This window comes from Myiozetetes cayanensis, unplaced genomic scaffold, assembly GCF_022539395.1.
Source record: "Myiozetetes cayanensis isolate MyiCay16 unplaced genomic scaffold, myiCay2020 scf22, whole genome shotgun sequence".
Taxonomy (NCBI): Eukaryota; Metazoa; Chordata; class Aves; order Passeriformes; family Tyrannidae; genus Myiozetetes; species Myiozetetes cayanensis.
The window spans coordinates 8,475,844-8,490,921 of NW_026087434.1; the positions used below are offsets into that span (position 1 = coordinate 8,475,844).

General features: G+C 51.1%; 1 protein-coding gene across 2 annotated transcripts; it reads right to left on the reverse strand.

Annotated features, from left to right (window-relative positions):
- Positions 1 to 1,532: 1,532 nt before the first annotated feature.
- Positions 1,533 to 15,060, reverse strand: WDR45B (WD repeat domain 45B). 2 transcript variants are annotated; one of them, XM_050319582.1, is made up of 10 exons: positions 14,761 to 15,060; positions 10,420 to 10,494; positions 8,784 to 8,885; positions 8,112 to 8,199; positions 7,495 to 7,589; positions 6,221 to 6,411; positions 4,638 to 4,723; positions 3,819 to 3,920; positions 3,198 to 3,319; positions 1,533 to 2,940 (listed from the first exon to the last, which is right to left on the reverse strand). In XM_050319582.1, exons 1-10 carry the CDS (start codon positions 14,825 to 14,827, stop codon positions 2,834 to 2,836), a joined length of 1,035 nt encoding a protein of 344 aa, XP_050175539.1. In that variant the 5' UTR covers positions 14,828 to 15,060; the 3' UTR covers positions 1,533 to 2,833. The 2 variants fall into 2 exon arrangements, with proteins under 2 accessions (XP_050175539.1, XP_050175540.1); XM_050319583.1 differs by lacking the exon at positions 14,761 to 15,060 and adding an exon at positions 14,147 to 14,465.
- Between the last annotated feature and the right edge of the window lie 18 nt (positions 15,061 to 15,078).

The following is a 15,078-nucleotide window of genomic DNA, read 5'->3' on the forward strand; positions in this document are numbered from 1 at the left end:
CCTGATCTCCTGCTGACCAGACCAGAGTCACTGCCTTGTTCAAACAAACACAGTCTGGGGAAGGAGAAACAAATAAAATGCTTAATCTGGAGGCAGTGAAATGGTGCAATTGTTACTGTGCCACGAGGCAGGGGAGCTGTGGGGAGCCAGCCCGGCATTCCGAGGTGTGGGATGGCCCTGTCTGCAGGAACTGCTCGTGTCTCACGTTTGCCAACTGTACTGGTTGATCTTGTATTTGTCACTTCAGTGTGGATACCCAAAGGTTCTGAGAGAAATCTTCGTGTTCCGTGCTTTGTGCTGGCAAACACCTGGAATCGCCACAGAATTCATTGCAGTGGCTCATTGTTTGGTTCTCCTGTCAGGATTTTGAACTGTGACACAGGTGCTGCAGGAGGAGACAGCAAAACGGGGAGAGAAGGAAAAGAAATGGATAATCCGTGTACTTAGACAGCAGATGCTGGTGGGAATACTTTATGTTTCAGGAACAGTCGTGTTTTAGACTTACTGTGCAAATCCTGCCATGTCCTCGTGGCTGGGGGTGATCCCGACCTGCAGCACCGTGGCCGTGTGTGCCATCAGTCAATCAATCCATCAGTCAGTGGGCTGTAATCCTGAGAGTATTGTTTATTTTCTAGAAAAATGACTGACTAAACACTGTTCATTTGATTGTAGAGCTGTGCAAATGCTGGGTAAATTCACCCACGGAACGCGGGGCAGCAGCGACCGATGGGATGAAGTCCTGGCAGAGCAACCTGGAGCCAAAGCCAGGTGGGAAGACTCATTCCTTTGCAGATTTGGATCCCTGCAGGACAGGCTGTGTGCTGAACCGTACAGATTTGCAGGCAGTACCAGAAAGGAGGAGTTGGAGGTCAGGTCCATTTGGTATTAGGGGATTCCCCGGTCAGTGCAGCACTGCTGGCTGCCCACACAGGTGTGTTGTTCTCATCCTGCTGCCACACTGGAGCAGATGTTTAGAGGAAGTGTTATAAGTTCAGCAGAGTTTAAATCTCCCACCAAACAGCTCCTAGTCTCCTGTCAGCTCCAGGATAACTGGGATGGGAGGGCAGGGGGATGGTGCTCCAGAGGGGAGGATGTGCAGAGCAGAGCAGGATGGTGGAGTTCAGGAGACTCCTTGCTCTTCAAAGCGAGTCCCACTGGTGGGATCCTGAGCAGCTCCTGCCTGCTCTGGTGAGAGGGGATTTCCATCATGCTTGGACAGTGGTCTCCAGCCCTTCTCACACATCCTTCTCTGGGAAGATGACAGTTCCACTTAGTCCTGCTGATAGGGCTGTTACAAGGCGAGGAGCCTCAGCCCAGGAGCTGTGGTGAGTGGTAAGTGCTGAGCAGGAACTGGTTTGGACTTATTTTGGGATAAACACCAAGGTCTGTGCCCCAGGCAGTGGCTCAGGTGTTCCTGTCCCCTCTTCACACAGCAGGTTCAGCTCCTGTCCTTCACCAGCCACCACTCCTGACTCGTGTAGGTGTTTATTCCCCAAACCTGGAGCAATGGAAGCTTGGGCTGTGACCATCAGTGAATACAGCAAAGTTAGTCACTTTTATTTAAAAGAAATAACATATTACAAATAAGTGTGCAAAACAATTCCTGTGGTTAAATACACATAAAAGCAACATGCAACCTTGACATCAACATGGTAAGTTAGTCCTTAGTAGGTTACGTGACACTAAAAGGGACTTGTCAGAGTTTGCAGCTAAACAAGGTGGGAGTGAACTGGTGTGTCAGGGCTGAAGCATCTGTGAAATTAAAGAGTCCAGAAGAGCAGGACCTCCCTGCCCCAGGGTTTAGTGCCACAGAGGCCAAGCTGGGAGCTAATCTTGGGTTCTGGGTTAAGAGCTTGTGCCTTAGGTCAGCAGGAAATGGGGTAACAGTTGTTGGGGAAGAGAGCACAGCTGAGTGGGTTCAGTCTAACCTACCTGTCCTGGGCCAGCAGCTTTAGGATGCGACAGCTCAAAGAAAAAACAAGACAAGTTTGGAAGTTTAAAGCCGTTGCTGATGTGGATTCCTGCCAGCTCCTTCAGTCTTGTGCTGGACGGGGACAGGGCCTGTCCCAGCCCCAGGGTCTGGCAGCAGTTTGGCAGCACAGCTGGCACAGCAGTACCCAGGGGGATTTACAGCTGGAGCAGCTGCCTGGGGACAGGAGGAATCACCTCTACAGCTACAGGGCCCTGGGTGTTTGCTGTGCACACCCAGAGGGGTCGGCTCAGCCCCTGCCTAGAGGTGCCTCCCCTGCTCTGGTGTTTGGCACCTTGTGCAGTTCATGCTGATCCCTCCCCTGCACAGGCAGGGCCCCCCCTGCCCCCACCCAGCCCCCTGCACAGGCAGGGGACAAGCAGAGCTCGAGCTGCTGGTGTCCCCTGGCCCCTCTGCTCCTGGCCAGGCTGGCACAGGGAGCATCACCCAGAGCCTTTCCCCCTGCCAGCCGTGCAGTGGAAGAAAAGCAACGCTGAACTCTTCTGGTTTCACATCCCTTCTCCCCAGCCCTGCAGAGCTGCCCTGGGGGCAGGCACGGTGCTGGAGCCAAGTCATGTCACAGTTTGGAGTGAGAGAAACCCAGTAGGCACAAGCTTGTTGAAAGCCACATCTTGAAAACTTGAGTTGGTGACAGTAACCCAAAGAGATTTTAATGATGAATACTTGCAGAAATGAGAACAAACATATGCAGTCCACTACTTCAGAGCTGCTTGTGATCACGTTGGGCCAGGCTTCTCTGTGAGCTCTGCTGAACTTCTGGATCGGTACTGGACGTTCAGAACTGTCCCTCAGGTGTGGAGTGGCCGAGGCAGGGCTGGGACTCGTGCACTCCCCTCCACCCAGTCAAAGCTTCTCGTCTGTCATTTCTAGGAACTGAGCGTACACATCCCTTGAGCATTCCCCTTTTTGGTTGAATAAGAACTTGTAGTAGCTGCCATCTGCACATATCGCTGCAACACAAAGGAGCAGAGTCAGCTGGGCTGTGCCTTCCTGCTCTTCAGCCACAGCACAACCCTCCCTTCAGGCTCACAGAGCACCCAGAGCTGCTGGGGAGGGACCCGAGGGCCCCCAGCCCTGGGCAGCACAGGCTGTGCCAGCCTTGTGCCCCCTCCCTGGGCAGGGACACAGCCCTGTCCCAGCAGAGGGTTCCCTCCAGCTCCAAAACCCTGGCTCTCCATCACAACCTGGGCACTCCTCCATCACTCACCTATGACAGCGTTTGGCTCTGTTCCAAAGGCACAAATGCACGGAGAGCCTGAGGGAACCTGGAATTTGGAAAAACTCCATTTGGAACTGAAGTATTTGGGGAGAAAGGTGGCAGAGGCCAAACTGAAAGAGAGAAAACAAAAGCATAACAGCTTAGTAAGGTGTTGAGTAGAGTGGATTCAGAACTGCTGGAGTGACTGAACAAGATAAAGGGCTCACACTGTTTCTGACTGGCTTTTTATGATCTTTACTAAAGTATCAGGTAACCTGGACAACTCCCCTTCTTGGCAAGGGGGAGCCTACAACTACCTTTATAAGTGATTGGAAAAACTGCCAAGGGATTGATTTTGAGTAGAGGATGTGTCCATGAGGTATTTTCATGCTGAGATCCCCTAAAACCCACCCTGACCCTCTGCTGGAATGCTACAGCCCCACAAGGGACAGCAGGAACTTGGCACTTTAACCACCCAGTTCTAAATCTGCAGCTTCACTCCAGCCCAGCAGATCGATCCTGCTGCCTCCAGCAGTGCAGGGATTTGCTACTGAGTGACACAGCCAGTGTTTTAAATGCCATTAAAAAGCTCAAGGCCCCCCCAGGGCTTCAGAAAGGCTCAATCCATACCTTGACTGCTTATTTCTTTTAGGGTCTTCTGCAGCAAAGATGTGGACTGTGCCGTGGTCGCTGGAGACGCAGATGAGGGAAGCATCCTGATTGAAGTTAATACTGCAGAGAACACAGAGAGCTGCAGGATCCCCCTGGGACAGACCCACAGCCCCTGGCTCACAGTTCTGCTGCTGCAGTTGCCCTCAGCAGCTGCCAGCCCGGTCTGGGGGGGGAACAGCTCCTCTCTGTAGGAGCTGGAGCTCCCCCAGTCCAGGGCTGCTTTGGGATGAACAGCCCAAATCCCCCAATCCAGGACTGCTTTGGGATGAACAGCCCAAATCCCCCAATCCAGGACTGCTTTGGGATGAACTGCCTGCACTCAGAACAGGGTCTGGAGTGTCAGGAGCAGCAGCAGCACCCCCTGACATGGACTCCATGGGTGGGGGCCACTCTGACACTGGAAGAAAAGGAGCTCTGCTCCAAGGAGTGGGCAAACGTAACACTCCTACCCTAGAAAGGGCTTGGTACAGGAGTGGGAGTTTCCCTGCTCCTGGGAGAGTCCTGGGCACTCCCCTCCCAGCAGGAGGTGGTGCTGAAGCTCCACCCGCCCCAGGCTCTCCAGTCCCTGTGCAGTGTTCAGCATCCCCAGCTCCCCCCTGTGCTGGGCAGAGGCACAGCCTGGCACCACCCAGGGTTCTGTCCCAGCCCCCGTGCCCTGTGCCAGGCTCCACACAGCTCCCTCCCCTCCCCAGCAGCCAGCCCAGAGCAGCCCTGGGCCCTGTGAGTGCTCTGTGTGCCCAGGCAGCAATCAGAGCTCAGCACAGCACCTGAACATACCAGTATATATTGGCTGCCTGTGATCCTCGACGTAGCTCCTGGATTAAATGCCCTGATGAAGTATCAAATATCCTTATGAGGGTCCCCTTGAAAAGGAATCAAGCATTGTATTAGGAAAGGCAGAAGATGCTCTTTACACCTGTGAATGCAGCCTAAAATTCTGTCTGCCTGACCAGTCCGTCCCTGCACACACCTCTGGGGGTTTCCTTCTTGCTACATTTGAGAACCTGTTTTAATTCTGGGTAAGAACACTGATGGCCCCACCCACAGTGTTACAATACTGTGGTGCACAATCCTGTCACTTGGCTCAACTCACAGGTTTCTTTCAGCTCTGTTCTAAAGGCCCTGCCTGGCAGACCCTGGAGCGTGCCCAGGCCCTGGGAGTCACTTGTGCTCCCTCAGTCAGCACTGCCACATTCAGGGCTACTGTGCCCTTCTTTCCCACAAAGTGTGATCAGGCTGTGGCTGATTTGTCTTACAATCAATGCTGAGGCTGTCCATCATCACCTGCAGTCCTGTTACACGCCTGGTTAGCAGATGCAGCTCTCCAGTCACACACCAGGAGGTAACAGAACCCAGCAGAGAAAGATTTGGTAAACTCAGCTTAGTGCTGATTTAAGAGACAGGCTGGGGATGTTTGCTGACTGTGCTCACACTCCCTGGTTTGGTTGGAAAACAAAAGCTATTTGAACTTTTTCTCTATACAAAACAAGGAACATCTCGATACAAATGCACCAGATAATGATTCTATTTAGCAATGGAGTTGGCAGCTTTAAGAACTCTGTTTAGAAGACATGTAGCCATTAAGTTTAGTTAGGAGAGTCTGTGGCTGCATTTTCTTTTTTTAAGCTGTCTGAGTGACAGGCTGGGCAGTAGAAACTGTTCAAAGGAGAGACTTGTTGGATTCATTTGGCTTCTCCTTGAGAAACTCATTTCATTTGAGTGGAAGAAGGAGCTGAGTGCTCCTCTTGCCTCAGGGAGATGGGTCCACGTGCCTGACATTCCTTTGGGAGATGAAGGGCCCTGGCAGCCCCCACAGGGGTTCCCAGGGAGAGGGCAGGTCTGTCACCATCTGAACTGCACCCTGCCCTGAGGTGTTTGTCTTTAGTCCCACAGGGGTGCACACACCTTTCCAGGACTACAACAGGGGCTAAGCCCTGGCAGAACAAAGCTCTCTTGGAGGACAGAGCTGTCGGCAAGCACTTCTTTAGCCAGTGGGTTTGGGGTGAGTTTAAGCAGAAAATAATAAAGGTGAAAGAATACAAATAAGATTCCCCCCCTGCTTTTCAAAAAAATTAACAGTGTCTGTTGAAGAACACATGAAAGCTGTGAGCTGCTTGGGCCAGGCTTCTGTCACTGAAGAGTCACTGCTCCAGTCAGCTAAAGCATAAGCACTGCCTCAGGCACAGCCCCTGGCTGTTGGTGTCTGGGGATCCCAGAGGAGCAGTGAAGATAAAGGGAATGCACATTCCAGTGACAAATTTCCCCGGTAGGTATTTCTCTGTCTTTCCTACAAAGGATGTGACTTCCTGTTTGTGCCTCTGGAACACTGGGTAGGTGAGAGGCAGGGACATCACTCTTACTTTTTCTGATGCTGTTGCAATTCTTGTTCCCTGCAGGTTTAAAGCAATACAGCTCAAGACTCCTTCGTGGGCCGGGATGTCCACGGGAGGCTTCTCCGTGTTGGCCAGATCCACGATCTGCACGTGCCCAGTGTGTGTCCCAGGAAACGCAAGAAGAGAGTTATTACTGTTTGGACAAAGGACACAGAGACCTGAAAGACACACAAAAAAAGAAAGAGAATAACTGGATCATTGCCATAAACCAATGTTCTCAAATGTAAGTTTCTAAAATACCAGTAATTTCAGAATAAGCCAACAGACATGGAACAAGTCAGAATCTCATTTTAATGGCTAGGGCAGTATCCCAAAACATGTTTCATCCATGAATGTAGAGCACAGAGAAGCAGGGGAGTAGCATAATTTTAACTTGCTCCTATCACTTTATGTCCCAAGTTATCTAGTTGTGGTTATCCAGAATCTGGGTGTTTTCAGAGCTCAGCTCCATCAGCCCATCACAGCAAAGCCATTTAAAAAAAGAAGTTAAGAAGTCTCCTTAGTGGCTCAGAAAGGGTAACAGTTTATCAGAAGCGGTATCTGAGTTTCTGCTCCATCCTGATGATTACTATTAACTCCTGTTTGAACTTGGTTCTTACAGCACTGGCACGTTTTCCTGTGTAATATTGTGTGGCCCATTTAAGGTAAATCACACCAATCCCACATGTCCTGCTGATGCCAAATGAATTCCTGCAACCTCAGCACAAGAAACAACCTCCTTCTCCTGCATCCCCTGCCTGTTAGTCAGTCAGGGGGCTGGAGCTGCATTCCATGTTTGCTCCAGAGTCCCAAACATGGGGACTCCAATCCCAAATAACCTCCTGGTGGAGAAGAAACCTTGACATCCAAACTGATCCCCCATCCATGGAGCACAGCCTGCAGCCCCTGTTCCACAGAGTGGCACTGTCAAAGTGTTTGCAATGATGCACTGCACTATTTGTGTCTATAATGAAGCTTTCAGCACAAAAGGCATCCAGTTCCCATGTTCTTTACAGAAGGAAGTGAGCAGCTCTTACAGAAATCCCATCTATAATAAGAGTGCAGGACACAGCTTTGCTGGGCCAAGTCTTTACGAATTCTAATAACCATTTTATAAACAAAAGCATCTCTAAAGGGCACAACTGCAGTGCAGTAAGTGTTGAATGACTTGTGAAGAACTGAGTGAGGCAGCTGAAGAGAAATGGCACATCAAGAATGGAATAAACTTGTTTCCAACCCCCCAGCCCACGTGTAAAACTAACCTTTAGGGTTGTAGCAGGTTTCAAAGACGTGCAGCTGGTGGGGATTGTGTGTGAACGTGAAAACTTTAATCATCGAGTCCAAGACAACCACGATTCTGAAACAGAGCAGAAGTTCCTGGGACTTGGGGTGGGTAAAACAGGGACACAGACGTTCATTCAGACCTGCAAAGGCTTTCAAGTGATTTAACAGCCATGTTCTTCCTGCCCTCCCCCACAACAGACTCCCAGCCTTGCAAAACCCACACAAGGATAAGCCTGCAAAGCACTTTCATCCAGCCCCTCCGCCCACGCAGACTCCAGCTGCTCACAGCTGCTGCTGCTCCAGGGATCTGCTGGAATTCCCTCCACACTCCTCCAGACCCAGAAAAGCAGCCAGCAGGAGCCACAGGAGAACACTGCCCTGCACTGGGGGGCTGGGAAGTCTCCCAGGCTTTTCACCAAGGTTTCGAATCCCAGAATACTCGACCTGTCATCTGTTTACACCCAGCACGTGCCCCCAAAAGCCTGTTTTGCCTGTAACTGCTGGGGCTACAGCAAGATCTTTTCCCTTCTACAAGCAGCTGGAAACAAGAGCACAAAGCCACACTCAGCTTTTGGACCCCTCTGTTTTCACCCACCTGTCCCTTCGCAGCTTCACTGCTTTGACCTCTGTAGAAAACTCGATCTCAATGACAGTCTTCTTCTTCAGGTCATCCCAGATCATGACTGGAACAGGGCAGAGGTTGTGTCAGACCATCAGGGCAGATCCAAAGATCCACACTTGTCTCCCTGATAACAACTTCTAGCTCCCCAGAAAGCTGACCAAGATGGACATTCTGCAAACCTGAAGGTCTTGAGCCACCACAAATCAACCCCCTCATGCAGGCAGGAGCTGCAAACTCCAACCACAACAAATGGCAGAAATACGACTTCCTAAAGAAAAGCAGCTTTTCTGTTTGTTTGTTTGCTCTGAGGATTATCAAAGAAATAACGCAGCAGTTGGAAAAAGGTACCATATTTTCCTACAAGTCCTTCCAGCCAGGGAGGTTCCCCCTCAGGCTGCTGGGACAGAGTCTCCTTGCAAAGCTCACCACGAGAAGGTCAGTGGGTGTCTGAGACCTGTCCCTGCAGGTACCAGCCTGTTCCTGCTGACACAGCAGTGGTGCAACTCCTGCACCACAGTGACTTGAACCTGCTGCAACATCCCCTTCACCCTCCAGGACACCCAACTCCAGGGCAGTGGGGTGGAGCCCTGGGCAGTGGCACACAGGCCAAGGCAGATGTTTGCAGGGTCCCTCCCCAGAGCTCACCTTTGTTAGGTGGGTACTTGGGCTTCTTTCCGCCACCCACCAGTGCTAAATAGTTGCAACGAAACAACATCTCCACGTGGCCAACACCACCTTCTACGAACTCTGGAAGACAAATATTTCATTTAGAAGCGTCAGAACCTGTTAAAATGCCATCGAGTTTTTACATATGTTACAAGGAAAGCTCTTATTATCCAGCACATCTCCCAGGCACCTGAGAAGAGCATCTTCCTACCCTGGCTGCCCTTAAAAACCAGAGGAGGTAAATTCCACATTTTGCTGTGAGAAGGGATTCTCATCGTGACAAAAAGGCTTAAAATATTTACAAGTGATTAACCTGGGACAATTTAAGAGCGTGCAGTGTGTCCTGAATCTGTGTTAGAGCACTGAATGATTATCTGCACAGTTCTGAGGGGCAGTGCTGGGATGGGAGCACCATGGAACTGCTGGGTGGAGGAGGTTGCAACAGTTAAGACTCTGTTTCATGCTGGGTCCCAGGGAACAATCAAATAGACAGCTCCAGCTGGGACTGTCTCAGGCAGGTTTAAATCCACAGGAATGATGAACAGGATCTCTCTGTGTACCTACACAGTGCCAGTGCTCAGAATCCACCGGGAAAAGGCAATCTGAGTCATAGGAAACTTTGCACTATGGGAGTCCTGGAATTATCTCCATCCAGAGCTTCTGGCAGGGAGAGTTTTGACAAGGAACTCCACAGGACTTGAGGCTGAGTCCTGATCCTTTGAGCACACTGTCACAGGTGACAGTCCCTGGGCATGTTGCTTATGGCAGAATTTACTGGTAAGAGCAGAAAATAGTTTTGGCCACGTGAACAGTGACTAAAATCCTTTACAGCAGTAGAAAGTGTGCCTGGTTTCATAGGAATTGCTAATTTAAGTATATTTTTCCCTCTTATTAAATCCCTTTTATCACCATAGGCTGGAAGCGCTGGGAAACCTGTTTAGCAGCTCCCTTGCTATATTTAGGGTTAGAATCACATGGCTGGGTTTCAGTTTCCCCTATTTTGACCTGGGTTTGTTTGCTTTCTGATAAAAAAGCCCCACTGTTAATATAGCTTATCTACTGATTTCTGTTAAAACAGGAGGCAGTAGCTTTACTGCATTAAGATCCTCCCAAATTTTTTAGGCAGGATGTAGAGTATTAGAGGCCTGAGCTCTCAGTGCTCTTGCAGACCATACTTTGGGTATGAGAACTGTTATGCTCAGATCTCCAGGAGAAGGGCTGGAGTTTTCCTGCCACATTGGATCATCCAGATCACCACAGGAGAAAGGAACAACTTCTGATGGTGCATAACTGCTGCAGGGAGTGACTCCTGCTCATGGGTAACCAGCTCCTCTCCTGCTCAGGGCTGCAAACACCAGCAAGAGCCAGCTCAACTCTGTTACAGGTGAGACAAATCCCTCATCAGCCAGCTGTGCAAATTAACAGCACTGAGACATCTGACTGAGCAGTGGCACGAGTGAAAACCTCTGTAGGGCAGGAGCTGCCCTTCCTGGGGCTTTATCCAAAGCCTTCCAGGGATGGAGCAGTGAAAGCTGAGCAAGAACCAGGCACAAAAAAAAGGAGGAGGCTGAGCTTCCAACACAGAGCAGCACGGTGGAATAGGTAAGTGCTTTACCTTGTTTCTCTTTTTCTTTGAGGGGATCTGCATTATAAACTCGGAATCCATTTTCCATTCCACATGCAAAGCATCCTGTGGTAAAAAGCACATTTATATACACATATATATAGTAATTGCCAGATACACTCGAGAAGGCAGCAAGAGCCAGAGGGTTAGGAGAGCATTACTGACAACTGCATTGTTACACTCAAGCTGAAGAGCACTCACAGGCTCTGTTAGTGATGGCAAGTGAAAGAAAGCCCTTCAGAGGACTTGTTCTCTGGCCTGGTACAAAGGTCTTGGTATTGTTTTTAGACAGGTAAGGAAAACAATGGAAGGAAAGGAAACCCATTCCCAACCCCACCTGTATCCTATGCCATATGTTACAGAGGGAAGGAAACCAGCATTTTAATGTTTATGGCTCAACAGTCATTATGAAGGAAAACCCCTCCTTTCTCAACAGATCTCAGTTCACCCTGCAGTTATGACTCTGCTGTGGATGTTTCCAGAGCACAGAGCTCCAAACAGCTTTTCAGACTGTGCTAATGCCAGTAATGATATGCCAATAGCTGAAGTCCAACCCAGGACACGAGTAGAACACTCTCATTAAAACACTCTGGAAAATAATTTCGTACAGAAATTTCTGGAAATTCTCCGTACAGAAGTGTGCACGTGCCTCTTCAGTGGAAGCATCAAACTACCAATCCCTTGTCCTGCCCTTCCCCTGCTAAGGGAATGCAGGTACAAAGAAATGCCAGTGTGAAGTCAGAGCAAGGACAAGTCACTCAGGAGCAGCTGCTGTCACTGGCAGCAGCCTGACAGCACGTTGGTTGCTACATGATTTGTGTGCAATGTATTAAAAATCCAGTTAAAGATCTCTGAGGTACTGGAACAGATGTTCCAATTACTCTGGGTCTATTCTTATGCACTGCAATGATTTGAACCTCCCAAATAAAACCTGAGGAGCTCTGTCTAAACACACCCCTTCCCCCAAACCTGATACCTCCAAAATCCCAGGGTGCGTGGGGGGAAGAAAACAAAATACAGAAAAACCTACTCCCTGAACCTGAAAGACTCCCAGGTACAGCTTCACCCCATCCAAGAGGTTGTAATAAATTAAGTGGTTAAAGTTCTTTACATGCATAAACACACAGAGTGGCTAATGAGACTATAATAACTATAGCAAGATTAACAACCAGATTGAAATAGGCTTTTCCGTGACCCCTGCTCATTGCACCTCGTGCCCTCCCAGCTCAACAAGCTGCTGCCCTGGGCAGGGCGTCACTGGGATAACCCAGGAGCCAACAGCACTGGAAACCTTTCCCTCTGCATAAAAAGCTGCACAGGAGCTGCTCCTGGCAGCTGAGCCATAGAATCATTTTCCAGCAGCAATTTTCGAACCCCACGCTGTATTTCCAGGATAAGGGCAGGGTGCTGAAGCTGCTCTGTGGTAAGAGAGCACTGGGAGGTCTGAGCTGTGCTGATCCCAGCAGCTCCCAACCACCCAAAGGGAGTGTTACTGATGCAATCAAACCCAGACTTTACCCTCCTGTAGCACCACGACAGCTTCTGCAGGGCCAAGCTCATGACTAAGGCGTGGGCTGCTTGAGTGCCTTGGGAACATCTTCCTTTTTAACGGGAGACAACCCAGCAGAAGGTGGGGATGTGATTCCATCCCTACCCACAGGGATGTGGAGCTCCCCGGCACGGAAACCCCTGAGTCAAACAGGAGAGAAAACCACACAGGAAGATCCCTGCTCCTCCTTCAATCCCGGGTTACAGGAGCAGCTTTGGAGCTCAGGGATCCCCAGCTGATCTCAGTGTTACCAGAGGGATCACAAATCTGAGAGCTGCAGCTTGTGAGCCCTTCTGTGTGAGAGGAGGGAACACTTCCTTAGGCTCGCTGCCTTCCGTGGATGATGACCTCCCACCTCAGGAAGGGACAGATGTGCAGGCCAAGAGCCACTGACAGAAGATAACTCAGATTTCCTTTTTTTTAAATGTCATTATTACAGAATTATTGCCCCAACCTGCAGCTGTGCTCGTTCCTACAGCAAAGTGCTATTTGCTAGTAGTGCCAGTGAGGCCGCAGTGAGTTTTGTTCCTCAAAATCCCTAGAAAAAAGGAGAGTTACATTAATGCCCAACCTGGAAGATGCCACCAGCTGAAGGCAGTACCTTGGCCCAGACAAGCCCTCAGGATTCAGGGCCTGAGGTGCAGCAGTGGAGCCCAGGGAAGCAGGGACAGCTGGCACAGCTCCTGCCATGGTGGTTTTCCTTGGCACAACAAATGCTGTCCAAAGCCACAGGAGAGAGCACAGGGCCCTCCCAGCACTGGGGGGTCCTACAGGGCAGCATTCCAGCCCACTGGAGAGGAGCAAATGCATTAGCCACGTGTTTCAACACCAGAACAAACCCACACTTCAGTTTTCAAACCAGCTTTCGGCTGCCACAGTGACAAAAGGGAAATGTTACAGGTGCACTGCCTGGGGTGCTCATTGGTGATGGGGTTCTCTCTGTTCGTTTCTGAGAAGCACTTTAGTCCTCTGAAAGCACTGGAAAACGGCCTGGAATCAGGAGCACAAGGGCTGAGTGTTCACATAACTGACAATTTCCACTTTCTTGTGTTCCAGTTTCTTCGGTTTCCAATTGAAAACCCCAGAGTGGCAAAGGCACCCCATGGCAAAAGGGCATCACTCCAGAGGGAGAGAGGCTCATGGCAGAGCATTTCTCACTGCTCTGCCAGGGAGATCCAGCCCCCCAGACACTTCTCAGATGGTTCCTCCTGCTCTCCCATCCTTGTGGGATTGGCCAGTGTTAAATTGTTAGGGAATCAGGTTATTGTGACAATCCATGAGACACCCACGGAGCGAGCCCCAGCATTCCAGTGACTCACGTTCTATTCCCGGCAAGGAGAAGAAAGCAGGAGCTTTTCCTCCTCCCTGCTCTCCAAACATCACCTGCCCTAAACTAATAAAGTGTCAATGTGACACCTGCAGTGCCAACGTCCTCATTCCTACCAGGAACAGCCCCAGGAGCTGCCAAGTGGAAGCTAAATGTGGTTTTAATTCAAGTTTTTTGTCGTCACTCAATAGCCTGGCCAGGGGAGGTTGGGTGGGATGTGAACACTGCCAGCTCTCAGATTCCCAAGACAAATTCCTCATGGTACTTTGGATGTGACTATTCAGAAAAAAAAAAAAAAGGATTATTTTGCATTTACTGCTACAAATTTCACGGAAGACTTTGCAACAATCAAGTTTTACACTAAAATAACAATCTAAAGGCATTTTCTCCTTACACAGCTCTCTGTATAACCCGGTTCCTTCCCATCTCAAGCACCAAATGTCACCACTCTGTTACAGACCCTGCAGATTTGAAATTCAGCTCATCCTCAAAAATCTTTTTCCACCTCTGTTGCAAAGGCAAGAGGTGGAAATCAGACTGCAAATCAGACTGTTCTGTTCTTTTCAAATCAGTGGAGGAGCATTTAGAGAGCTGCAAAGACTCTCACACCTCATCACCAGCCTGATGTGCTCCTGCCAAGATGTGACCAGAGGTGTTGGACTAAAATCAACGCAGTAAGTCGTGTTTACACATGACTTCAACAGTGTCAGCAACAAGTACAACAGCTGCAGTCTATGACAGAAGCTTCAAGACCATCTTGGGCAAGAGCAATGTTTGTTAAGACAAAAGGATGTTACAAAACGATGAGCTGCTTTTCCTTATTCCACCAAAATGACACGTACCCTGGTGCTATTCGTGTCTTCCAAAAGCAAAGATGAGGCACCTGCCCCCCGTTTCTGGAGCAGGCCTTCCCTTCCCCGGCACAGGGAAAAGATAAGCCAGGGATGCCGTGGGGATTTGCAGCAGGACACGCATCTGTGCTTGCCTGAGGGTGATCAGCAGCGTTAACCACGACTTTTAAGATGCAAAGCAGGCAAAAAGAAAGGAAAAAGCGGTGACACCCCTGGCTTTGAATGTCAAGTACTGACACAGAGGAAAGGCCATTCTGAGTTACCTTCCAGCGATGCGGGTCCCGAACGACCCCCGAGCTCAGGCTCTGACACGGCCACGCTCGGGGGGCAGCCGAGCACACCCAGCCCCAACAACCCTGTCCGGGTGCTCTGCCCACCCGTCCCTGGGCGCTCACACGGCCGCGCCAGAGCCAAAACAGCCGGACAACCCTTCCATCCTCGGGCCTCCCCGGCTCCCTCGGCCGCTCCCGCCACAGCCCCGGGGGCGAGCGGGACCCGGCCCCGCCGAGCCCCGGTCCCCCCCGCTGCCGGGAGCCGCCCCGGCCCGGCCCCGGGCGGTCCCCACAGCCCCCCGCGCCCGCAGCCCCGGCCCGGCCCCGCCTCACCGTGGTCCTGGTTGAAGCCGGCGTACAGCAGCCCGTTGCCGTGCGGGTTGGCCGGGAGCAGGTTCATGGCTCCGGCTCGGCCCCTCGCCCGCCGCCCCTCACACCATGTTGGCACCGCGGACCCGCCCGGGCCGAGTCCGGCTGGGCCAAGCCGAGCCGAGCCGAGCCGGGCTGGGCCGATCCGGGCCGAGCCGAGTCCGACCGAGTCCGGCCAAGCCGAGCCGAGCCGAGCTGGGCCGAGTCCAGCCGAGCCCGCCTGAGCCGGGCCCAGCCTCAGACCGGCCGCTGCTTCCGGCCCCGGCAGGCGGCGCTGCCGAG